Below are 26,138 nucleotides of genomic sequence, written 5' to 3' on the forward strand. Positions count from 1 at the left end.
TTAGACGATCGCATTTTCCGTCCAGGAATATCGTGCGCGCGTTTCTCGTGGAATGACTGGTAGAATGCAAAGTGACAGGCGAAATGTGGGGCGCAGCAGGTGTGTGTGTGTGTGTGTGTGTGTGTTTTGACCAGCTGATGAGCGAACGTATGACGAGTTCTTTTGATATTGTCTTTTCGTTGACGCACGTGCGCGTACGCGTGCTCGAAGCGCGTTTAATTGAGGTAATCGTCGCGCCTGGTTGATTCAATTCAAGCTCCCGAACGAGAGCTAGTTCTCGTTTCTCGCGCGTTAAAAGTACATCTCGCGCGACTCGCGCGAATGAATGCGGAAGACGAGCGAGAGACAGCGAGCGTCTTAATGCGCTTAATGATGTTCGTTATTTGAACGGCCGGCCGGGACGGGATCACGCGCTTAATGGCATCGTTTGTGTCCCATTAACAACGGGGTCGAATGCCGCAAAAGGCAGCCACACATTCGCACGCTTCCTCATCTTCGACCGATATTCTTCCTTGTTTTGCTCTCTTTTCCCTCCATGAGCGGATATACTTCATTTTTATCCTATAGTCTTCTCTCGTACCTGCGCCGGTTAGGCGCGAGTGTTCTCTCGGCGAGTACGATAAATTTCTGTCTCCTCCCCGCTCTTTCTCCTTTGTGCGAGCGGTGTTCCTTTCCTCATTCCCGGCTTCCTCTCCGGCCGCCTCCCATCCCTTTCTTTCCTCGAGTTACTTTTAACTTTCGAAGTTTATCTTTCCGCGCGCCCACTCTCGCGGAGTTGTTCGCCTCGCGATGCAACTCGCGGCTTCGATACAAACTTTACACTTAGTGCATTATGAATACCGCGATCTCGCGGGCGAACTTGCTCGTTGCATGACCATTTTTAAAATGTAAAACCGCGAACAGCGACGTGACCAAGTGGACGAGGGGGAGGGGAGGAAATGGCGGTGGTGGAGGTCTAATCGTAATTCGACGTTTCTCTCGAAAACAAATTTGTCTTAGAGACGTCAGTCGCGTTTCCTGACAGTAATCCACAGGGAGAGATCTCTTTCGCGAGGATCTATTTGTCGCGCTCCTCGAAGGATCCGAGTCTAAAACGTCTTTCGGAATTTTCGCAATGCATCTCTTTCTATCCCTCTTTTCCTCTCGCGCGTACATATATGTACTATGTGTGTGATTCAGTGCAGAAATAACAGTCGATACGAGCATCCGCATTAACGTCAACTTTTATTATGGACGCGATAAGTAGCGAAATCGTGCATTATGTGTGAAATATCGTTATCCCATCGATTCCAGCGTAAATAAATTATGACTGAGCGGAGCTTTTTAAAAGCTCCGGATGCGGAAATGGGATCAAAATAGCAGAAAAATCACTCGGCCGGCATCGACGATGAATCAGCGAGCAGCGGCAGCGTAACGCCAATTTAACGACAATCCCGATTGCGGGGAATTATTTAAACACAGTCGCGCAGACGGTGATTAAATCCGGGCTAATGAATACAAATGCGTGACATTTTTAACGTTCCTATCTGGATTTCCCGTCGATGGTATGTGTATTTATGTGGCTCGGCGGGGATAAAATATTCCGCGGCGATATCGTCGTCGTCGTCGGCGGCCTTTTTCGCGAGCCGTCTCGTTCGGTATCGTTACGTGTCCCGCCGTAATTAGCGGCGCAATGTTGCAACAACCGCAGCAACTTGTCGCGACAATCGTAAGGCGATACGTACTCTCGCCCTCGCGCGTACGAGAACGCCCGAGCCACTCCATCTTTCTTTTAAGCGTCTCTCGCCGTATCAGCGACGTTATCGTAATCGTAAAATGTTGCACCAGACTTTCGACTATTCGGGGTTAATGTCTCCCCTCGCCGAAACTAGGTCGCCGGGCTCTCGCACCTTACCCGCCAACTTTTAATTTGCAGTTCGAAACATCCCCGCGAGTCCGAACGGCAAATTAAAAAAATTCCCCCGAGATAAAGCTCGCTCGAAGCTAAGTGAAGGGAAAGATCTTATCCCGATGCATCTTTTTCACGCGCATTTTTCGCGGCGCCCCCGTTATCCTCCCTTATTTATCGTCCCATATATTCAGTCGAAAGGGGAAAACTTGCCCGTGACGTTCTACCCCCCGACATTCGCGCGACAAAGTAGTCCCGCCGTGAAAATATAACAGCGGCCGTAGCTACGCGGTGTTATGCGAAATTACCGCACGAGGACTTAATCGCCAAACGGAATTGCTAATGACGGAAGAACCCACGACTCACGAGGCACCGACTGCGAGCCGCCTTATTTGATTAATCGATGAACAGGTCGTTGTTTTGCTATAGGCGGCTCGCGTAAGTCGTTTCTATCTACTCGACGTCGACGTCGTCGTTGTCGTCCAAGTTGCCCGCCGAGCTTCGTTGGTTCGATACAGTGACGTGTTCAGAGACAATTAACAAACCGTTGCATCGAGTAAACCGCCAAATCGCTGTGGCGATCATACACGGAATACACTCCCATTTGCAATTAGAGTGGCTAGGTGGATTATTCATTGTGCGTAACGACGTTGAGCGTCGTATTAACATCGATCCATTTCAGCGTGCGTGCATCCGCTTCAGCCTCATTAGCCCCTTAAACAATTATGACGATTAAGTGGATATCGCGATGCCGTGGATCATCATTTCGCGTCAGCCGCAACGAGCGCGCCTACGTCGTTATTTCTTGTCTGTCGTTTCGTGACGCTGACATTTTATTACGGCGTGGCTCTCGTAGTGTATGCTCGCTTACTTGTTATCTCGGAAAATGAAACAAAAATGCACGTAGTCTGGGATATTATTTTTTAAATAATACCTCGTACCTTGCGGAGTAACAAGGCTACAATTTCATTTCGTCTGTTGGATTTTACTAACGTATTTAACAAAAATATTGTTATAAATAAATTTAACAATATGAAGTGACGCGATGCAACGACGACGATAAGGAGCGACGAATGTCCAGCTCGCGGGAAATCAATAGACGCGATGTAACTCATTATGCGAGTTTCTGTTTGCAAATGATAGCCGGGGACGGATTGCCTGGGGATTTTGATTTGCGGCCTTGTCACTTCGCGGCTGTAGACGATGTATCTGTATTTGTTCTCGATCCTTAACTTTCCATTTATCGCGCGGACTATTAATCTTCATGTCGCAGACGTTGTAAGCGATAATGCCGTCGAAATGCTCTTTTTTTTTCTCTTTTAACAGCAATGTCGCAAACTTCCCGCGAGCGCGTCGCACCCCTCCTCTCTCTCCAAGTCTACCTTGCGGGGCGTCCGCGACAAGAAAAAAAAGGGAAAGGGGAAGGAAATAAAAAAAGTGAAATATGGAAATCAGAGGGTTTCTCCGGTATATCTAACGGCGCCTGTACCGAGATGCACCGACATCTGGGTTAGCCGACTCGTTCTGTTTTTCTGCCTCGTAGTTCCGTCAACGATCTGCATAACTGGCCGCAATACGTGCGTGAAATTTCATTTGAGCGAACGCGCGCGGAGAGAGACGGATTTATAAATTCCGAGGCTCTTGTTGAAATCTTTATTCATTCGTTCGGACGGATTGTAACTTCTGCGCGATGTGTATCTCTTACATGAATAAGAAGATGCAAACGCGAAATTATGCGCGACGCACACACTCGGGATTATTGTGAAACACAGCATTCGCGCCAAGAACCGCGTTGTTTGGCGTGAACGCGCAGACAGTCGACGAAGCTCGGCGCGAAGCATCGCCGCGCCGGGGCGCAATGCCGAAGGCTCGAGGGTATCGAGTTGCAGTCGCGACAGGGGTATCGATTAAAAAGCGAGAAGAAGCCTTGGCCCCTCGTGTCGCAAATTTGTGGGCGTTCTCGTGCGCTCGGACGGTAAAATCCATTTCATTAATGCGTTCGACGGCTCGTCGCGCGCTCCGCGATATCGCTCACGTAACCCCCGACGTCGCGTGCGTCGCTCGAGTAACGTGCGCGCTCGCGATTAGCGAGGGCACCGTTGCATTAAACGGTGCACCATCGAGCCACCAGCAATCCTACCTGGAGTCGCGTACGTACACACTCATTTGTAGCTGTCGCGAAAGACCGCGCGCGCGCGCGGATAAGTGGCCTCCTTCGCCGACTGTTGTTTTTTTCATGGCGATGTTGCGCGTTTTTTTTGTTAACTAATTGGACGAGAAAAGAAGTGTGTCGCGCGTCCGCGCCCGCGTGCGTGTCTCAGCACGCTAGGAATTAATTCTTCATTCCCATCGTGCGAGATCTGTACCCTTTCCCCTCCTCCTCGCCCCCCCTCCCCCCTCCGGCCAGAAGGAGAAAATGTAAAAACGTACGTTCCCCGTCAGCTTGACGTCGCCCGGCGGATTTGAATTGGTAATTTTGAAACGGATATATCTCCCCGGCGAAAAACAATTTTCCCGGAGAAACAACGTCGACGCAGACAGCGAGTGGGAGGGGGACGGCAGAAGAAGGGGGGATATTTTAAGTCGGGAGAATACATCTTTCGGGATTTTGCGTTTCCCCTCTTTTCCCGCGTGTGCACCCACGATCGTGTCCGAGTTGAAGTTGGAGAGAGAGAGAAAGAGAGAGAGAGAGAGAGGGGGGGGAGGGAGGGAGGGAGAGAGGGAGGGAAAGAGAAAGAGAACTAGGTTTTCTTGCATATTCATGACGCTAAGTCGCGTCGCGAGTGTGCATTTTGTCGCGCGTAGTTTGCAAAATCAGACAAGGATGCAAGAGAAGAAGTAGGAGGAGGAGGAGGAGGAGGAGGAGGAGGAGGAGAAGGAGGAGGAGGAAGAGGAAGAGACGCCGTTAAAATCAGCGGCGCGTCGAGTTGTCGCGACTCTTCGCGCGATCCCTTCGGGTGATCCCGTTATTTCCGCGCGGGTGACGCGTTCGTTCCCTATTAATCCACCATCTCCGCTTGTCGTTCAGCCCGATCATCATCCGCAACGCGTTCAGTCTCCGGATGCTGGCTCGTGATAATAACGCAATTTGAGTCGCATCCCAGACATCTTCGCGCCATATCGAGCGATTTTACGGCCGTTAATTGGTACGTTCGGTGCCGGCGCTGTCGGCTTGTATATCTTTCTTCGTTTTTTCGCTCTCTCGTTCTCTCTCTCTCTCTTTCTCTTTCTCTTTCTCCCTCCCTCCCCCCTCTCAGCCTCCGACATCTGAAGAGGTCCGATGTCAGGCTGATGGATGGGACGCAGTCGTGTGCATAGCCGAGAATGCCGTTCGATATTAGTTCGTCGACCTCGTTTGAGACCGTCGACGATGTGGGAATGCTCGAGGAGAGTCTCGATATTCATCCGATGTGAAATATCGCGGGTGGATGCTCCCCAGTTAGCGATCGGCCCGATAATGATCACTTTGATTTAATTCCGCGCGACACGGACTTCCCTTCCTTTTTACGACATTTGACTCATCGTCAACCTTCGGGTGTGAGGCATCTCGTACGGAGGAACGCGCGTTGGCGCATCACGTGCGCCGTCGTACTTTCCTCGAGACGTCGTCGACTGCGAAATGCGCGCTCTCAGATCAATTTCTCGCGCGCTTCATGACTCGCGTCTGGCATGACGTCGCGGCATTAGTCTGCGTGAAATCGCGACCCGAGCGATTTCTCATGGTCGGCGCGAGATTTCGCGGAAGAAGACCGGTCGCGTCGGCTCTCTCATAGACAGCGGCGCGATGTAGACAGACGCAATGTTTGCGGACACTTATTGATCGCGTAAATACGTCGACGAGGCGATATTTCCAATGGCAGTAGACTGGGCGCGAGATTCCGTCGCGTCGAAATTTATGTGAAACTCCAAACGAAGCGCGCCCCGTACACACATACACACACACACACACACACACACACACACACACACACTTACGCGAGTGAATCCAAGTTTTGCTTTTGACATTTGTCGACGATATCGTGCTTTATTTGTCCCCCGGTGCCGCCGCTTGCGCGCATCGCGGCCACCGTTTTTGCATTCAGCCACGACTTCGGGAACGGCGCGATGCGCTTTCTTTCGGATAAATCAATATGCCGGCGCGCTGGTAAACAAGTAAATCAACGCCGGAGTAACGACGCGCGACATGGAATTGCGCCGATCGACGATCGCGCTCGCGTGTCTCGGGTATTTCGAGAGAATATGATTTGGCCTAACACACGCGTGCGTGCGCGTTCTGCAGGATGAAATTCACTTTCCACGCGAGGAACACTCCACGAATGCCGAGGTGCTTGAGAGATTGAGTCGTAGGTGATTGTTTCGGCACATGAAGAGCGTGCGGTACCAAAATGTCGTGCGAGCCGTAAGCAGTCGCGAGAGTCAAATAAATGGTCTTATATTGGAGAATTTTGAAAGAGTTGAGCTTTCCGATTATTTAGTGCTCTCGTCGCCTTGGATCTTGTACGCACCGATCAAGGATTTGTCGAGAAACAATCGATCCTTCGAGGGAAGTGAAATGCGTCTTAATGGAAGGAAAACGAGAACTACCGGAGAATCCGCCGTCGCGGACTTCTTCTATTATCCCTTGACATACGAACGACGTCTCTGGGAGACGTCATTTGTGTTATTTATGTCATTTTAGACATTCACGTCTCCGAGACGCCAAGAATTATACGCTGATTATTGTATTCATTTTATTATTGTTCATTAATCTTGTTTATTAATACTGTTTTATGATACTTAGCAATGTAAATATTCTGTTTCTTGTATAACTTATATAACTTTGAGTTGAGCTATATTAAATGATACGCAAAGGGGGGGGGAATTAAAATTCTATATTTCTACGCGAAACATTCAACCTTCGCGGGAGCAGAACGAAATCGGGAGAACGCGCGAGTCGACCTCGCGACCGCGTGAGCTCCAGCGCCGGAACGCGCGGCCGCGAGAAATTCGGAGTGTCGCGTTATCGGGATCCCCGAGGATAAAGGAGCGTAATATGAAGCGGGCGAATCCGATCGATGCATCGTACTCTCAATGTGCCGTACACAACATGCACACACGCGTGCGTGCGCTATCAGCGCGTGAATTTGTACACACGAGCGAGAGAGAGAGAGGGGGAAGGGGGAGACCCTTGATTTTCTCCCACCCTCCCCTCCTCCCCTTGCCCGCTGGGTCCACACAGTCGGGCGCTCATTATTTGCCGACTCGCCTATTCACGCCTCCATACACGCGACACGTCGATTTAACGGGCGGCCGACATTTCGATCGGCGTCGTTTTCGCAGCGGCGCTCCTCGATTTATTTATCTTAGGGAGGACTTCGCGCCAGGGGGGTGGTTTGTCATACTCGTGCGGTGGCGGTCCAACGGCGTCGTATCCCGTCGCGTTGGCGTCGCCACGCGTGTACTTGGTGTTTCGCAGAGTTCGCGACAGATCGTGCATACGGAAAATATTGCAGCTTCTTTTTCTTCTCCTCTTTCTTGTTTTTATTTATTTATTTTTTTTTTAATACAAATTCCCTTCAATTTCATTTCATTGTTTCACCGTGCTCCCTAGCGCAGGAGTGGACTTTTCAGTAGAGTTTGTACAACATAGCAATCTTTTTAATGAATATAGAGAATTTTTTTAACAACAGATTTCAGCTTCCATGACACAGGTGGAACGGCAGGATAATAAATTACGGTGGAATGTCGATATATACCCCGGCTACAAAATTCTATAGAGATTTTTAATAGAATAACATTCTCTGCATACAACAAACAAATAATCTGCCTCTTTGCGAAAATGAAAAATAATAAAACAAAATGCGAAATTCGCGCTAGCAACATGAACCCCGCGCACTCCCTTCTCTCTCCACGGTAGTCAGCGTGACATAGATATAAGTACTTTTTCCATCAGCTTTTCAATTTTCTTATAAAGAAATTTTCGTTTGTGATTTCAAGCGAGTCTCGCGTCAACAAAATCTCGTCCAATCACAGTTTCACCCCTACGGTTTACATTAAAAATTCGTAACGCGAGGGAAGAAGCTTCCTCTCTCTCTCTCTCTCTCTCTCTCTCTCTCTCTCTCTCTCTCTTTCTTTCCTGTCCCCGAATTTCGGGATTCTATGCGAATCTTAGCGGAGCACCCCGTATAAGGGAAACCGTGCCAGGTTGGTGCCGGGTGCGATGCCGGGACGCAATTGGAGAGCAATCGACTGAACGACACGCCGCAAATCAAACCGTAGCCGCTCCACCCTCCTCGGCCGCTGCGTCGCTCGCGCTACCCCTTTCGCTACCCCTCGCAGCGACCTACGGTCGCGCCAGGATCCGCCGGCAGCCTTTCGCGCTTGCCACCTCCGCCCGTGTGTGTCCTCTCAATTTGAATCGGCGCTCCTCCGCTGCGCTCAGGCGCTTCCGGCAGCTGCTGCGACCGATGCATCACCTCGGCGCGGGACGTTTCACGCGCGCGTCGCTGTTAATTGCATCGATTGTTTTCGCCCGGTCGGTCGCTCGATCGATTGTGCGACACCAGCGAAAAGTCACTGGATAAACCAAAGAGGATTAGACAGAGGAGCGGTCGCGACAACGACGATAACGCGCGACGGTCGCCGCTACTACGCTCGCTCGTAGACTCACAGCGCTCGGAAATAAATGCGCGCGATTGTCCGATATCGGCTACATTTTCCTATTCTCGGTAATTTCCGCCGACGGTAGATTTTTTGCGACGGTGCACTTTACTTCAACTCAATCGATAGATATTTGATGCGCGACGTATAATCGTGACCCGGATTCCGCTTCTGTCGGCTGAATGCGATCGACCGGCTAATTTCCGGATCGGGTCATATCCGGTAGCCTGTAACTTGCGTTCGCGCGTACCGCGCGCCCGGCCTTTAAAATTACCGCATTAGAATGGCGGCACGAGTTGACATGTTTAATTCATGCCAGCCGGCCGGCCGGCCGGAATTCGCGTAAGCTCGCGTCGCGAATCCAATTGCCGATACATCGGTTTTGTTAATCGCCCGGATTAGTCGCGGGCGCTCCCTCTCCTTTGTATGCAAGTTCCAGCTCGTCCAATTATTTCCGCGTAACCGTGTCGCGCTCCTGACACGTATCCTGCGCATTGCATATTCCGTTGTGCCGCTGATCGGATCGATCGGTTTTAATTTCGCGCTTACGCTCGCCTTCTCTCACCCGTCGCCGTCGTAAATCATCGGACCGGGCCGCGGGTGGATGATGCCGTCGGCGACGGCGACGCTGTACCTTGACCTCGTCGCACTGATTCCGAACGTTCGCCTTCCCGCGCGCTGTCGCAAAAGTCGCGTCTGATTCCGTTCTCCAGGACGCGTTCCTGAAAAATTGAGGAACCCACGAGGAGAAAGCAGGTCGAGAACGCTGGAGAAGCGGAAGGTGAGATCTGTCGGGGGGAATTTAGAAATTGTAGAAAACGACGAACGCTGCGTCTTTAGCTCATCTTTTATCGTCGACTCCCCATCAATATTTATTCCATCCGCCTGGGCCGCGCGAGTGGAACTTTTCATCCGTACATTCACGAGTTACCGAATTATTCATTAACAATGTAGACCCCAGACGAAACTTTCGACCGTCGCTCGAGTTCTCTCCATCTCGTGTTCGAGCCGCGTCTTCTAACTTCGATCCTGTCCAGTCGTCGTTCCCTTCGACGCCATCAGTGATCATTCGGTACGGAAGGAGAGCGAGAGGGAAAAAGGGAGCTGTCCTCGCGTCAGCGGGCGGTGGTGCATCGCTCGGAACGCCGGAGCTCCGGCCGCGTAAAACGCATCTTGTTAATCTCATTGCACAATTACGTCGCAAACAGCAGCCGCGCCGCGGCAAACATCGGCTCGGACCGCGCGATTGCGAGGGATTAAACCATGCAGGCCCCCGGTGCGTTCGGTGCCGAACTCGTCGATGATTTCCGCGCGTGTACACGCCGGATTGACTTACTATTTGCGGCGTATCGGCCGATGCGCCGCGCCATTGTCGCCGTTAATTGAAACGATCGTTTGCAGATCCGCGGTCGATCCCTGGTCGGAGGTTCAGCGGCCCGCCCTCCCCCTCCTTCTCTGCCTCCTCCTCCTCCTCCTCCTCCTCCTCCTCCTCCTCCATAACTCCCTCCCCCCCGCCGCCGCCGCCACGTGCCTCTCCGTCGGCCAACGGTCGCACATGCGTGTTGCCGTTGCATGTGCAGGTGCACACTACTGGCGTTTTCGCCGCGTCCTCGCTCGATCAATGATCTTGATGAAGCGCGCTCGTCTCTGCTTCCGCGGTCGCGAAAAAGCGGCGAACTGCGAGCGCTCCGCGAGAGCTGCGCAACGAATCGCTGGCGGAGGATTCGCCACGGCGAACGGAGCGAGAGGAAAAGTTTCGCGCGTGCGAGGTCCTCGGCTCCTCTCCGTGGCCCTCTTTGTCTCTCTCTCTCTCTCTCTCTTTTTCTCTATTTTTTTCTCAATCAGTGACTTTAAACACCCTCTACTTACCTATTCAACATAGAAAAACGAGCTACTCGATAGTTTTTAAACGTGATATTTTCCCCAACTTACTTGGAGATTACAATGGGAAATTACCGTTGAGTGACTTGTTATCGCTTGGGTAATATCTGCGATGACACATCGCTTCGTTGCACTAATGAAGCGTGTAAAATTGTTTTCGACAATCATTGTGCGCTTTCGTGCAGTCTCGCGCATCGTCTCCCGTGCTGACCATTGTGCCGATCTTCTTGTTCCTTCTCGTTCAATTCAGTAGATGAATAATCTATTCATCTACTGAAATAATGTATTCATTTACTTCGCTGTATTCATCTAAATGTCTTAGTTACCTTCTTCTATTGAACTTAAATTCTAACATTTTGTCCACGTTTCATTATCTGTTGTTTTAATAATATACTTACATACTTTTATGCAGCTGATACACGGAGAAAATAATGTCCGGTGAAAGAAACTAATTTTTTGCTGAAATATGAACGATTCAGAAATTTCGATTGGAAATACCAGAATCCTGTTTAAATTGACCGGAAATCTGTATTATTCAGTCTGATTGTCATCAGATTGACAACCTCTGATAACTTCAACCGGAATTTCTGTATCGTTCATATCTCATCACAGAATACCGTTTCACTCAACCAAACATTTTCCTCTGTGCTTCTTTATATTTGCATGCTTCGCATCAGCATACAGCCGTGTTTAATTTCTTCAGCATACCTTCTGCATACCTTAAGGAATATTTGCATCCCATCAACTAATAAACTCTGCTCTTTTTCCCTCTCTATTATGACAAACTGCGAGAGTGTTGACGCTCGCTTGCAAGCGAGCTCGCGTCAGCGGTGATTCCGATTGTTCGATAATGATAACACGCGCGTAATTAAATGGCGTCCTCATTCGCGCCGATGAGGTCGGATAAGGTCCTTAGCGCGCCTCGCGGAGGACACGCGAGGTTGGATCACGGCGAAATTCCGCGCGCGCAAACGTCGAGCCTGAGCTCGTCGTCTGAGGATTCGCCGTCCGAATATTTCCCGATAATTGTAGAGTTAATCGGCTATGCCGATGACGTCGCGGAAACCGTCGCTACTGCCGGCCACGACGCATCCGCACGGCTGCACGGACGCAACTCGTGACGCAACGACGCTGACCGTTTTTGCCAATTTATTTGAACAACGGAACCGTGGCCGATATTTTCGATCGAATAAATTTCACCGTAAAAACGGGCAGAGGCGGAGTTGGCGGTTCTCGGTGGCGCATACTTCAGTTATACACCTGCGATTCCGAGGACGATGGTGGCTCGCTCGCCGTTGCAGTAGCAATCTCGCCCTTAACTCGCGCCCGGCTGGCGCGAAGCGCTTACTCCGCAGGTACAAATTGACTTTTTTCTCGCTCTCCCCACCGCGAGACGTGCCTGATTGCTGAAAATGCAAAATAAACGGTAGCGCGGCTATCCCGACCTCAATCCGCGGCCCATCCTTTTCCGAGACGTTGGCGCGCGCGATGAAATGGGCGTTTCTCTTTGTTCGCGGATTCATTCCGCCGGAAACTTAATTTTCCCACGTTTCCACCCGGCCTCGCGTTACCTCGCGCCTGCCGCTGTAACGTCGTTATTCTCGGGGAAACAAAGCGCTATCGCTGATAAAGAGGTCAATACCGATTTCACCCGGAGGGGAATCGACGATAATGTCCTCGTTGAATGGTGGCCCATTAAAGAGCCGCCTCGTTTCGATTCTCGAAAATGCAGAGCGAGCAGCGACTTGGCGCCGGAGTAAATTAACCATGACGTTGATCGTTATTTATGGCTGTTTCTGCTCGCGGGAAAAAAGTGCCGGTTGGCACTTCCTCACTCGTCGGATGTTGCCGTGGAATATAAGCGTCGCGCCAGTTGACGCTTTCTGAAGGAAATCGAATGCCGCTATCGCGAAGCTTAAAAGGACTGGAGTGTAATATTGTTTGTCTCTCTCTTTTCTTCTCGTTCTCTCTCTCTCTCTCTCTCTCTCTCTCTCTCTCTCTCTCGTTTTTTTTATTTCGTTCAGCATTCCTACTCGTCTTTCTTCTCCTCTTTGTCTCTCCGCCTTTCTTAACGCACCTCGTTCACGAAAGCTCTCCTTTGCCAACGAGATTTACACTACTCCATTCTCCGTTCTGCTGGTGAAGCCCTTTTAAAACGCTTGAACTAGATTTCGAGATATAATTGTAGTACTCTACATCGAGCTGAGTTTATTTCGCACAAAATAGGGCAATATATCCGACATACGTAATATTTCCGCCTGCGAGCGCGAGCGCGAGCGCGCGCGCGCGCTAGCGACTGTATTTTCTGTCCCGGCGCGAGAAATACGGTATTTCTGGCTCGCGGCAAAAGAACGAGGCGGACCGTAAAGAGGTTGAAGCGATTTCAAGTAGAACGCGAAGCGTAAACGACCGTTGCATTGGCCAGTGGTCCTTAAGGACGATAAAACACGATGCGTACGACTATCTCGGTGCAAGTCGCGGCGCAGGAGGGCGAGCGGAGGGAACAGCGATGCACCAGGGTGCGCACACATGCGCGGGAACGCCGAGAGGGGAGAGAGGAAGAGAAAGAGAAAAAGAGAAAAACGGCATTGCGCTGGGCGATCGTTTGCGCTTTAAACACGGCGGATAGCTCCGAAACCACTCGTTTCGCGGATAATGGGCGCGCGCGCGCGGATCCGGGCGTCGCAATATCGAAGGAAAATATCGGCATAGGTTGTTCGATATTACGCGTTCTCGCGCATCTGAAAGTTCCGCGCTGTTGTTGCCTTTGGAAATGCAACCGACCGCGCGCCGTGCCGTGCCGTGCCGTGCCGTGCCGTGCGAGACATTGTTTTCCCTCCGTTTAGCGTTTTATTGTATTACCGCTCCATTTCGCGGACGAGCGTCTGACGTCCTGCGAAATTCTATTCCGTTCCCAACGGAATGATATATTAGATCACGTGTTTGCACAAAGATATCTACGGCAGCCGCGGGGCGGGTCACCACCGTGAAAACTTGAAACAACTCGTTCGGCTCGAACGCCCTCTAAATAACACATCGCGTCGTGAAACGCGATTTTTCAGTTTCCGGGCCGAACAAATTGTAGCGCGTCAGTCGACAACCTGCGCGCTTCGACAACTTCGCCTCGACTCGACGTCGAGTCACCGCTCGCTCGCTCGTAATCCCGCTCGCTCGCGCGCGTGTTTGCACAGCGAAATGCGAAATTCCTTTTCCGAGGAGTATCTTAACGAGCAAGAAGGACAAGGACGTTGCGTTAACAACCGTCGTGTCCCTCCGTCTCCATTAGCCATTAAGCGAATTACGTTGCGAACTAGCATAAATTATCCCTCCGCAAACGAGAGAGAGAGAGAGAGACGGTCACCTCACGAATCCCTCGCTCTTCTGCGTTTCAGATGTTTTGAGCCCGTACCGCGCGCGCGCTCTCGGAAAGATGAAGACTGCGGTCGGCTGCACCTCGCTCCTCCTGCTCACTCTCGCCGTCAGCGGCGTCGTCTCCGTCGAGTGGAAGCACAGCGCTGTGCTGGACAATAATTTCTTAGTGCTGTGGACGCCCGGCGAGAGGGACGTTACGTTCGAGATCCAAGTGAAGACCCTCGGCTATGTCGGACTCGGTTTCACCAAGGCGCCCGAGTCCGGTCGCGCCGGAGCTGACATGGTCATCGGCTGGGTCGATAACAACGGCCAGGTCCATCTTCAGGTAAGCGGCATCTCTTTACAAAGTATCAAGTAATATCTGGCTTGCCTCCTCGCAAGCGACGGCTCTTTGGCCGTCCTGATTACTCTCGTCTCGTCTCGTCTCACGTCACACGTTGACACGCGTGCGCAACATTTGCTTTACGTTTACGTACGGCAAACGGCCACGCCGTAATATCCGAACTTTAGTTGAAGACCGCCGAAGCTTGCCATCAAGCGTGCTGTGTAGCCCCCGAGATGAGAAATCGCGCAGAATTCGTCGTCCTTCGCGTTACATTCCGTTTCCGGCTTTCGGGACGCCGCTGTGAACACGACGGCGATGTTCCGATTAGAATTCCCGTGAGAAAAACGAGCGTTCTTCGACACTTACTGTCACGTACAATTTGCATCGCCTATTTTCCGCTGTTCCGCTGTAAGAGCGCTCTGGGAGATCGCGAGAGAGCTCGATTGGTCACTGGTCGATTGTCTCAGGACAAGCGTGTTCACGAAGCTATCGACGAGAGAGAGATAGCGGTCGTCCGTGCTTTGGTAATAAAAGAGCCAAAAGTATTGTACGCGGTAAAGTGTTTTTAGCGGGCCGATTCCGCCGGTTCTCGAGCGATCACTGCAAGTGGAAATAGTCAGCGCGTACTGCGCGTGCATTAAAGCTCACCGATATTTAAATCAGCCGCGGCCGCAAAGTGCCGCGGGCTTGCGGCGAGGAGCGGGGCGGGTGGGCGGGCGAGAGTAATCGAGAATAATTATTTCCGTGCTACTGATCGAGTGGAGTTCCTCTTTGAATATTGTAAAGTCCGCCCTGGCACGCCAACATCGGCGATGGAACGCGCTTAATGGTAGTCATTCGAGAGATAAGTAATGGCTCTCCCGTTTCGATCAGCGCATCGGATAGTTATCAATCATGCCCACTAAAGCCAGCAGCCTGTCATTACGCGTTCTCCTCATTTTGCACGACACTCGCTGCCCGGACTCGTCCTCTCGCCGGGGACTACTCGCCCGCGGAGATGATTGCCGTACGTAATTTTTCCGCGAAAGTGCGCTTCCCGTAACTCGCTCTCGTTACCCCGGTGCCGCTAATCTCTCCGTCGCGAGTCATCCACGGGGATCATAAAGCAAATGGGCTCGCAGTTTATACCGCTGGAGCGCCACGCTCGTGTGCGTTGCCAGTGTGGTGATCTTTGAGAAACACGCGGCTCATTGTGCTCACGGAATGTATTTAGGCTCTCTCCGTTAGTCGCGATATTTTTCACCCATGAATGCTCGCAATGCATCTCAGATACATAAATCTTCCCTTTATCCTCTTCGTTTCTCTCGATATAACTTTTTTTTTTTTCTTTCAATTAGCACTCGATTAACAGCGAAGAGCAAATTGCATTAGATTGCATAGAAAATCCTCGAGGCCGCGCGACGACGGCGATACATTGTAGCACGAACGCGTATTACCTATTGGATGTTGCGATTAACGGAGAGTTACTTTTTATTAATTCTGCGTGTCAATATTTTGCATCCCCGCCCTGCAGGTTCCATTAAACTTGAAAAAATCTTCGAGTACAGAAAAGAGGGCGCTCATATACTCGTGTGAGATTCATCCGGCATTCGATCGGCGTTTTCAACAGTACGCCGCCACGCACTTGATATTTATTCTCAAATTCGGCAAACAATACGTTAATTATGCAACATATTCAGCTACAGGTGGAACGTGATAAGCAAATATTAAATAATCTAACAAACAACGAGAGTAAGTGGGTAAATAAAACGGGGTGAATGCGTTCCTCTTTCACGCAATCTCTTTGTCGTTGCATTTATTAATGTCAGGAGGAGTTCGAGGGGATTTGGAGTTTCAAAACAGATGAGAGACACAAGAGCCACAAATCTCGTCGCCGACGACTGCATCCCGCCCGTCCTGTAATCCGTCCTGGAGTCAGCTTCCGGTCGTCATCGTGGCCAGGCGCTCAATGGTGTCGCGCGAAAATACGAGCCGCTCGGAGACGCGGCGTCAATTAGCGACGGCCGTCCGTCGGCCGACGACGTATTGTCCGATTGTACGTATTGTCCAGTGCGATGCGACGTTCCCTTTCAGTGCAGACGCGATTGTCCTAATTAATTCGCAATTAATAAGTTGGTAATCCGAGTCGACCTGATCTCGGGTGTCCTGAGGCTGCAGAGAGATCGTGATTTCTCGGCCACCGTATGTAACCCGTCACTAATCGACGCGCTACACACTCGGCGATTGTCGGGGCGATGGCGTAGCCCTTTCTCGCCTATTGTTTTGGTACTCGCGTTTGTCCTTGATCGAGTCATTGCGTCTCGAGCCGAGACAAGGCACGCACGCACAGCCAGCGCTCCGCGGAGTGTTGTGCGTATCGTGTTGCGTTGTATACAATTCCCGTCCCGGGCGATTGCAAACATCTGCGAATCCGGCTATCGAAATATTTAACCGCGCGTCTCCGCATCGCATTGGTTAACTCTTGTTCCTCCGCTTGAATCACATTTGCTGCGCGAGTGTCGGTGTTAGTGAGTGACTGTCCGGAAGCACGCAGGAAGGATGCAGGCAGGCCACGCAGGACGGTGGATGCAGGACGCCGGGACGTGGGTAGCGACACGTTGCTTACATTCAGGTGCGTGAAATAGTTTGTTACGTAGAACGTTTCCGATTTTAGCACGTTGAGCTGCGTGACTGCCACCACGGTGACCGGTATTATCATATTTCCGTGTCTCATTAAATTACACACACACACACAGAGTGTAATTAATTGCGTTTGAAAAATCGGCCGTGCGGCCATGGATAGAGAGCATCATGAATTACAGATATATGCGCTTATTTATTTGTTGCCAATGGTGAAACGGTCATTAGTTGAACTTTTGCGCAATGAATGCAAAGCCGCGCGACACAGTCGATGTGTGTTAATGGACATTCGATGAATATACCGAAAATAAAGAGATATCGAAATTTAGTCTACTCTAAAACCGTCATCCACGATTCATAGCCCGTTATTATTTGATAAATAATAATAACTTCATAAATCTCTGATTGTTTAGCTGTATTTGTTTTACACGCGAGGGACACGTTGATCTAAACAGTCGATTAACGACACATAAATATAAATGTATGATTAATTACGCTCTCAATCAGAGATTTTAAATAGTTTATAACTATCAATACTAGTCCACACGCACCTCGTGCCGAGATTTGTATCTTCACTTTCTAACTGTGCAAATTTTAAAAGCTTCCGATTCTACCGAAGTAACTTCAACGATAAAGAGGGAAAAAGACGATTATAAATAAAGAAAGCGCGTTTTATTTATTCATTATTCCACTCGTTGCCCATTTATTTGATATCTCTTCACAACAATACTCTATCGCAATTGAGTACGTTACATAATTAATACGTTGTTTATTGAAATCAGGTATAAATGTTAAATGCAGTCGGAATATTGATATGTAATCGAGTATTAAATAATTCTCGAATAAGTGCGAGTTTTTTCGAGCTTTATTGTGGAAAAGAAATCGTAATAAGTAGAAATTGATAGCATCAAGGCAGGCAAACAACCTATTAATTTTTATTGCTATATCTCACGCGACCCCTCACTGATCCTTCAAGTTGCGGGATCAACGTAGATTCATAATTTCGGCTCAGATCGCGAAACACATATCCGGAGGGCGAAGGGTGTATCTTCGATCACCTTCCGACTGTCCGGATGAGACCGAGCGACCGAGTGAAAAAAAATTGCGGTCTTTTGGTAAACGAGACAGGTCCGCTGGGACGGAATGTTCTCAGTGCGAGCGGGAATTAATGGTTATCATTTTTTAATTATCTCGCGACGCGTAGAGACTCCACACACTCGAGGTCGGTTCGTTACGCATTACGTAACCGCCTGCGACTCGGCATCGTCGTCGCCGCCGCCGCTGCCGCTCGAGGAAAAGGGAGGGAGGGAAGAAAGAAAGAAAGAAAGAAAGAAAGAGAGAAAGGAAAAGAGAGCAAAAAATGAAGGCGAAGGGAAAAAACGCAGTCGCGCCACCTCTCTTTCACGTTAATGATCGCGCAAGCTCCGACTTGCGCGTTCCGCCATTTAATTTCGCGATAGCAAAACCGAGGTCAGCAAACTTGCTCGGATATATATCACGAACTGTCCGCACTGCGGTTGGATCCGACGCCGTCGTAATAGTTCGGAGTTAATACCGGCGCATATGCGACGCTGCGCGACGACGCTCGATGGGCTGAGGACGAAGGGCTGGGGTGAGGAGAGAGTGTTGGCTCTTTGAATAACAAGACGTCATTCAAAGAGACGCCCGCGCGCTCACGGCGCGGCCGAAGGCAGCGTGAGAGCAGGAGAAGTTCTCGGCGCGTAATCTAGTTCGCGCGCGATTTCCTCGTGAACACAGCCTCGCGTCGCGTCGCGTCGCGTCGCCCGCCGGAGTGTGTGTTCGCGCACGGGGCTTTATTTCTCGGGCGTTTTTCAAATTTAAAACATCGTTAGTCGCGCGTCTGAGCGTGATGCCGCTCTTGGGCGACCGGACGCGAGGGGGATCCTGCGCGCTATATCCAGCCATCCCCTTTCATTAGCGTTACGCGGCCGTTGACAGTTCCCGCTGTCGGTCGTTCTACAAACGTGGTCGAGTGGATAGATGTGTGCTGGTTGGTTGGTTGGTCGGTCGGTCGGTCGCTTGCTCGGTCGGTCGGTCGGTCGGTTGGTCTTCTTCTTCATCTTCTCTTTAATGCTTTTTTCCCCGCGTCATATCTCTTTCGCGAAGCGCACCAACTGAATCAACGGGAGAGAGAAAGGCCGAGTAGAGTAGAGAAGCCGTTGGTCGCGCAGCGCGAGCTTTTTGCGTCATATTTTTATCGAGCACGCCGCGAAATGCTCATTTCGCTTGGCCATTATTTCCCGGTTATTCCGCGCATAGATTTATCAGCGACTACTTTGCGCACGGCTTTTCGCCGCGCGCGCGCGCGCGCGCGCGCGTCACGTCAAAAGAACCCCGTCCCCGTGCGCGAGCGGGCGTTCTCTCTCCCTCTGTATATTTAGGCGTCAGCGCGGATGTAATGCCATCGCGTTGTTGAGAATTTCTCTCACTTTCTCTCACGCCGGGATTATGATGCGCGTTACAATACTCGTCACAATGCTGCTCCTGAAATCGAAGAATGTTGCGGTAAAGTCGTTCGAGCTGCGCCCGTAAGAGGCGCACACGCGCGTTAATGACGCGGCAATTTCAACGTTTCGCGCCTTTATACGGAAATAATACACGCAGGTCCTTGATAACTTTACGACATTTAACACCTTTTCTGATGTTTCTCCCCCGTCGGTCCTTAGAACCGGGTCCTTAGAAAGAAGATACGGAGGAAAATCTTGTCTTATTCATCTTGAGACCCGTCTTGAAATACTTGGAGCTCGCGAACGGATCCGCTCGTGTTTACGCGATCATGATTGGTCGGTCGCGGTGCGTTTGCATCACAGAGACCTCCCGGCCGTTTGTCGCAAAATGGAAACGCAGCCGGGAGGGGATGCGATATAGGAAAGCAATCTTCCGCGACGAGTACCGTGAAGGTCGGCCACGCGTAGGTCGGCACCTAGGTACCTCCACTACGTCAGTGTTTCCCAAATAGCGTACCCGTAACTCCGAGCGAAAACGGAGAACACAATCTTCCCTTCCCAGCTCCCCGTGCAGCGCGAATCTCACGTCACGTTGGTTCTCGGCCAATTAGTTTCGCCACGCTTGCCGCGATAACGTCGCGATTACACATAAGTTCGGCGAATGACAAATTGCCAAGAGTTGCGACTCGATTGCTGTTCCGGTACGAATCGCTCCGCACGATCCACGATGGCGGTACACGGCGAATCGATCGCATCGGCGGGCCGGCTGGCGAGCGGAAGAGCTGGAATTACGGGCAGCGCGATATCAGGAAAGAGAAGGTAAGGCGGTATTCGAGTCTCCTCCGTTGAAGTCGCGCAATTACGCGCACCGCGCGACGTCTGGTCGTGTTCCGAAGGGGCCCGGTCGCCGTATTAAATTGGGAAACACTGCTATCTGCGTGGATAGCTATAGCTGTGGAGAGAGAGAGAGAGAGAGAGAGAGAGAGGGAGGAGAGGAGAGCAAAGGAGAGGAGAAAAGGGGAGTCGGTCGGTCGGTCGTCGGGTTGCAGATCGCGTCCGTCTCGCGTGTCCGCAATTTTTCCGGCAGAATCGTTGCTCGTCCGTTCCATAATGCATGCCGCGCACCGCGCCGTGCCGCGCAATGCTCTATGCGATGCAGCCGCGTCGCCGGACGTTCTCATACGTTGTGAAAAGAGGAGCCGATGGGGGGGACAAGGAGGAGGAGGAGGAGAAGAGAAGGAAGAACAGACGAGTCGAGTGCTAGCCGGACGAGGAGAGAACGAGAGAAAGAGCCTGGCGTCGTCCAATGGGAGCGAGAAGCTTTTTCGTTATGATCGTAATCTTAGAAGCAGACCAGCCGCGGGCATCCGGACCAGCCGGGCGACTGCCGCCGCCGCTGCTGCGCTCGATTTCTTGCTTGCCCCGCAGCCGCCTCCGGTCGATACGCGCGACTTTAATTCGCCACTTGCGTAGGCGATAGGCGTACGCGCAATCCACCCGCGACCCGGGAATGCGCCCGAGAGAGAGAGAGAGAGAGAGAGGGAGGGAGGGTCGGTTGGAGTGTTTGTCCGCGTAATGAGCAAGATCACTCTCCGATCGAGTGCGCTGTGCAGCGCGTCGCACGTGTGAGACGCGCATCTCGAAATCGTCGACGAGTGATGACCGGCCGTCATCGATCGAGTGCGGTGTCCCTTTGTCCCTTCGTCGCATGCATAAAAGTGCAATTAAATTCGCACGCGTAATAAAACCCCCACTAAGAGGAAAGTATATGACACTTGGAACTATAATGATATAGTAACTAAATGATATAGTCCGAAGTATCATATTTATAGTAAGTATTACCATAATATCGGTAATAATTACGATATAGGCATAGCATAACCAACCATGTAATATTTTTACTAAGAATTATAGTAAGTTAAAGTAAAATTATTGTATGGATACAAATATAAAATGGTAGGTAAAGTAACTCTTTTATATAGTCAATATTACCAGAATATTTGTTAAATAATGACAGATGTATAACTATATGAATATTAAATCTCACTATATTTGTGAATGAGAAATTACCATATATGTGGTAAAAGTAACTAAACAATTACTTAAGACAATCATTGACTATATATTTGTGTTTATTCTACTATATTTTGCAGGTTCCACAAACTATAAAAATATGGTTGACGCCAAAATGAATTATAAAATATAGTGAGATTATTGTTAATTCAACTATATTTTTCTATCAGTGCCTCCTGCGCACTGTTACGTTCCTAACATATCTCCGTATCTTTCCAGCCGTAGTCTGTTTACCTATGTCCCGAACATTCCTATCCCTTTTCAAATATTGCTTTATGATCATACCAACTTTTATGACCCCATCCCTTCTTTTTTGATAGTAGTTTTCCTCTAAACTTGTCACGAAATCGTCAGTCTCCAGTTGTCTTCCTTCCCGTAAGGAACACCTCCCGTTCCTCTCGTAGCATATTCCTCTCGCAGCGTATATTTAAATATATACACATATATTCGAATAAACTCGTCTCTCTATAAAAAGTGTCTCTGCCCTATTCACGAAGAAATTCTTATAATCATTACGTTTCGAACGTAACGTCGGAACGTAACAGCACGCGCGTGTCTAAAACGATATGTCGAGATCGAAAATCTTGATCCCGCATCGGGCGCGTATAGTCATTCGAGCTACCCGACTGTTTTGCATAGTAAATTCGTCCGTCGCCAGACACGCGCTGACTGTTTGTTGAATAAATGATATAGCCGGCAAATACCGCTAGTCGCAGCGCGCACAGCCGCGAAATTCGCGCGCGTAACGGGAATAACGGCTGCGAGAGGAGCACGACGAGGGGCAGGCGAAGAGAGAGAGAGAGAGAGAGAGAGAGAGAGGAGAGAGAGAGAGAGAGAGAGAGAGAGAGAGAGAGAGAGAGAGAGAGAGAGAGATAGGCAGAGAGACAAAGAGGGCCGGCGGGGAGGGGGAGCAAGGGCGAATATGGCAAATAACTGGATGAATTAATAAAGTCGGCGCAACAGGGGCGAAGAGGGTGTATCGCTAAATCATAGAAGACTCACGGGATTAACCGCGTGCGGGCTCGCTTGCGCTTTGCGAGCGCGAAATAAAGCGCGAATTGCGCATCCGCCGCTTCAAGCCGCTCGCTCGCTCGCTCGCTCGCATAATCCTCCGTAATGCGTCGGTAGATTGCATTTTCAACGAGGCCAAATAATTGCGTCCAATTGCGAGATGTTTAATTCGTTACGTTCCTCGCGTATTGTTTTGCGGCTTGTCGAGCGACAGGCGGGCGCGCAATATTCGCGAACAGCTTTATTAAAATATCTCGCGCGACTCTCCCTCGTGGCAGACGTTCTCCTTCCCCTTCCCCTCCCGCCTCTTCCTCGCCCTCCCACTCACCCTTGGGTCTGGTTGTTGCCTTGAACGGTAGCGGCGACAACTCTTGTCGTCGTCGATTTGTACGTATCGTCGCACTTTTGCTCGAGCACGGCACCGCACCGCACCGCGCCGCGCGCGTTTTAATAAAGCAGCGCAGATACCGTCGACGATGGGACGGTTTAACGCGCTCTTCCGCGCGGTCGATGCCATCACGCCGAGCTATCGCGTCCCCTCGCCCCTTCGCATTGACGAACTGTGCGCTCGCTTGGCGGCGAGCGCGGTGAGAAACGTTTGATACCTTTGTGCCGTGTGCAAAGCCCCCGGTATCTTGTTTAGTGCGGAAACTTGCTTTTTTCCCGCTGTTAAAAGAGTAATCGCGAACGCGCGTGTGTGATAGACACGGCCGTGTGTGAAGCGCGGCGGGGCTTACGCGAAGCAGAAGTCGGAGACTACAGGGACATAGAAGCACGTGTTACCCCCCGGACGTCACACTCGCGTGTCGCACTCGCGCGATCAATGACTGTATTTATCGCCCTACGGCGATCGTATCTATAGCACGCGAAGCGAGAGCTAACCGCCGCCAAATGGATCATAGTTACGATCGTAAGAAACTCTGCTCGCTCTCGCGTTCTACGTATGGATAGTGGTATGAGAGTCCTCTCTCTCTCTCTCTCTGCGCGTATCTCAAGTTAAATGTCTCTTTCCGCATCATACCCTCGCGGGTTAAAAGTTGCCGGTTAGTTAACCCTATCTAGATCACGAGCCCAGTAACGAAGTTCGGTCAGCTGCGCTTTCCCAATCGCGACTATAATAAACTAGCTTCCCCGGCTCACTCGTCCGGCGACTCTTCCTCGTCTTTATGACTATACAATGAGCGGAGAAAACGGCGGATTTAGCAAGTTGCGGCTAAACCCGCGAACTGCTGACTCTCCCATTGACCTCCTCTCTTTCCCTCTCTCTCTCTCTCTCTTTTTCTCCTTTCCTCGTGCGCGCTCGAAATCAACCTTCAGAGTTTGGTAGTCCCCGGACATTATCCACTCGCCCGCGGACGGTCGACGGAGCGAGCGAGCGAGCGCGCGCGCGTGAAGGGTTAAATCACCTTTTGCGACCGGCGCGACACGGGGTGCGGCGACGTAGGAAAAACGAGAAAATGATAAAAGCCCCGCCGGCGCGACGTCCTTGCGTAAAAATGCTAACGATGCATCTGCATACGGCGGCGCGATGCACCGTGCTGCGGAGAACCGTGTGGGAGAGAGTGAGAGGGGGAGGAGGTTGGAGACGGCAGGCGGGAAGAATAAGGGTGGGAGGAAGGGAGAGCGAGCGCAGCGGGGTGAAATGACTGCGCGAGAGCGGCGGCTATTCCCAAGGCACTGCTGCCATGGGATTCCCCCCTTCTCCTCCTTCCCCCCCCCCACGCCCCGCGATGCGATTTTAGCCGAGGCAAATAGGATTCAGCGTAAATGCAGTCACGTGTACACGCACGCGCGCGCGTGTGTATGTGTGTGTGTGTATTACGTGCGAGCGCGCGTATGCGTATTCTCATGCTCGCGCGCCGCTGTCGCGCGGCACCGTTTGAACCCTCCGTCGTCACCCTTTGCCCCCCCCTCCCCCCGTGCGCCCCCTCGGTCGCGTCCGCACCGCAGTGGTGGTAGAATCGCAATGGAAATCCGTGGCGGAGCGAATGCGCGAAATTGCGGCGACTGAGGATCGCCGTCCTCACGATGAGCCTCCGGCCAAGTTGATTCCATCCTACTTGCCGGGTCAGAAGCTCCGGGTGCCGGTGTTATGGCACACGGAATGAACTCCTGGGATCGCGTCGCGCCTCGTATGCCCAGGAGGAATTTCTCCGTAGCGGCTGCTGGCGTCCCGGAGACTTCCTCCCGTCGCCCCTTCCTTCCCCTTCACTTTTCTTCCCTCGGCCTTTTATCGCCGTGTAACGTGACCGAGTCTCTTAACACGCCGCTTAGCGCGCGCGGGTGCAGACGAGAGCGATCGTCTCAACGACCGCGCTGTTATTGTTTCCTCGAGCTTCATCGAGATGAAGTACTGTTATATACGTCGATTCGGAGAGGAGGGAGAGCGCGCGAGCACGTCGCCGTCGCGTCGGACGCGCAGCAGCTTTGTGCACTCGCCTTGTGACGCGTTGCAGCGGCTCTACAGTGTCTGCAACATATGCAGGGCACGCCCTTGCAAGTGCTGTTAAGATTCTCTAAAGAGCGGGGCATGGCCGTGTTTTGCCATAAGATAACACCTATGAATCATCTGGAATCGCTCGATCGTATCCTCCTCTCATTTTATTGCGCTGCCAAGTGGCGACGCCGCGCGCACGATAACGCCTCGGCTTTTATTTGCAAACTTAATGACGGCCGATTGCCGGTTAACGCGATATTGCAGCCAATCGGAGAAATAATAGCTCTTTGTCCGCTTACACACCACACGCGCGCGCGCGCGGCTCAGGTCTATCTATAGGGACGTTATAGCCGCTGTATAGAACGCAAACTGACGCAAGCCAGTCGGCGATTGAAGGGTTGAACGTAACGACTCTGTTTTAAAGCCGTCGTTGGGGAACTTGAGGAAACGAACCTCCGGGAGTTCAAGGAATATCGACACTTTGCGTTTCGCCTCCCTCGGTTTTCTCCTGAGAGAGTCGCCCGGGCCAACCCTTCGATTGGCGATTAGCATCGCCGAGCGTACGTGCCGTATCGCGTCTTCGCGACGCAAATGTCTCGGAGAAGTTGCCGAGGACCGTGCCACCCAGCTGGACCGGTCGACATCCGGGAGCCAATCGCGCGAGAAGCAACACGAGCAAACAATAGCTCGGCGAAAAGGAAGAGAGAGACAGAGAGAGAGAGAGAGAGAGAGAGAGAGAGAGAGCGGATCGCGGAGAACGGCCGACATCGCGCGCAGCTGAGATAGATCGCGTTCCATTTCGTGAATATAGATCGGCACTTATAACGTATCGCTCGGTTTCTCCGGTCCGGTCGCTCGGCGACTAGACAGAGAGAGAGAGGAAGAGAGAGAGAGAGAGAGCTACTTTCCCGGTAGGTTCGATCCCTCCCGCGATCGGTGGCCTGATACTGTCAAAATCCTCGTACACGGGGCGTGAACGAGCGCTCTGTTGGGACCACTGGAATTATTATCTCCCGACTGCCTTCGAGAAAGCAGCATGTGTGCTTGAGAATTTTTTAACGAGGCCCTCTTACGCTTATTTAGTCTCCCTCTCTGTCTCTCTCTCTCTCTGTCTCTCTCTCTTTCTTTTTCGTCTCGATCGTCGACGTAAGTAGGGAGATACGATGTGCCGAAAAGCGGCGGTATGTATTGACGTCCGAATGAAAGATATCGGGTTCACCTTTTCAGCCATCTGCCTCCTTTGAAAGTGCGGAAAATAGTCGGCCGATCTCACAATAGCCGATCAATTATGAGCTTATAATCCCTTGGCGAGCGCGATGAATGGTCGGTGATTTTTTAACGGGATCTTCGAAATGACTCAGTATTTTCAATTTTCGATGCGTCGGCACTCGATTAAGCGGCTGTAAAATATCGCGGATTGTCGCA

General features: G+C 51.2%; 1 protein-coding gene across 1 annotated transcript in view; it reads left to right on the forward strand.

The window, feature by feature from the left end:
• olf413 (DBH like monooxygenase olf413) overlaps positions 1-26,138 on the forward strand; it is a 224,776-nt gene that overhangs the window by 103,813 nt on the left and 94,825 nt on the right. Inside the window, exon 2 of the mRNA XM_011144247.3 lies at positions 13,801-14,105. Coding sequence (XP_011142549.1) covers positions 13,839-14,105 — 267 coding nt within the window. The 5' untranslated portion in view covers positions 13,801-13,838. The remainder of the gene's footprint in view (positions 1-13,800; positions 14,106-26,138) is intronic.

This window comes from Harpegnathos saltator, unplaced genomic scaffold (genome assembly GCF_003227715.2).
Source record: "Harpegnathos saltator strain DR-91 unplaced genomic scaffold, Hsal_v8.6 scaffold467, whole genome shotgun sequence".
In the NCBI taxonomy this organism is placed as follows: domain Eukaryota; kingdom Metazoa; phylum Arthropoda; class Insecta; order Hymenoptera; family Formicidae; genus Harpegnathos; species Harpegnathos saltator.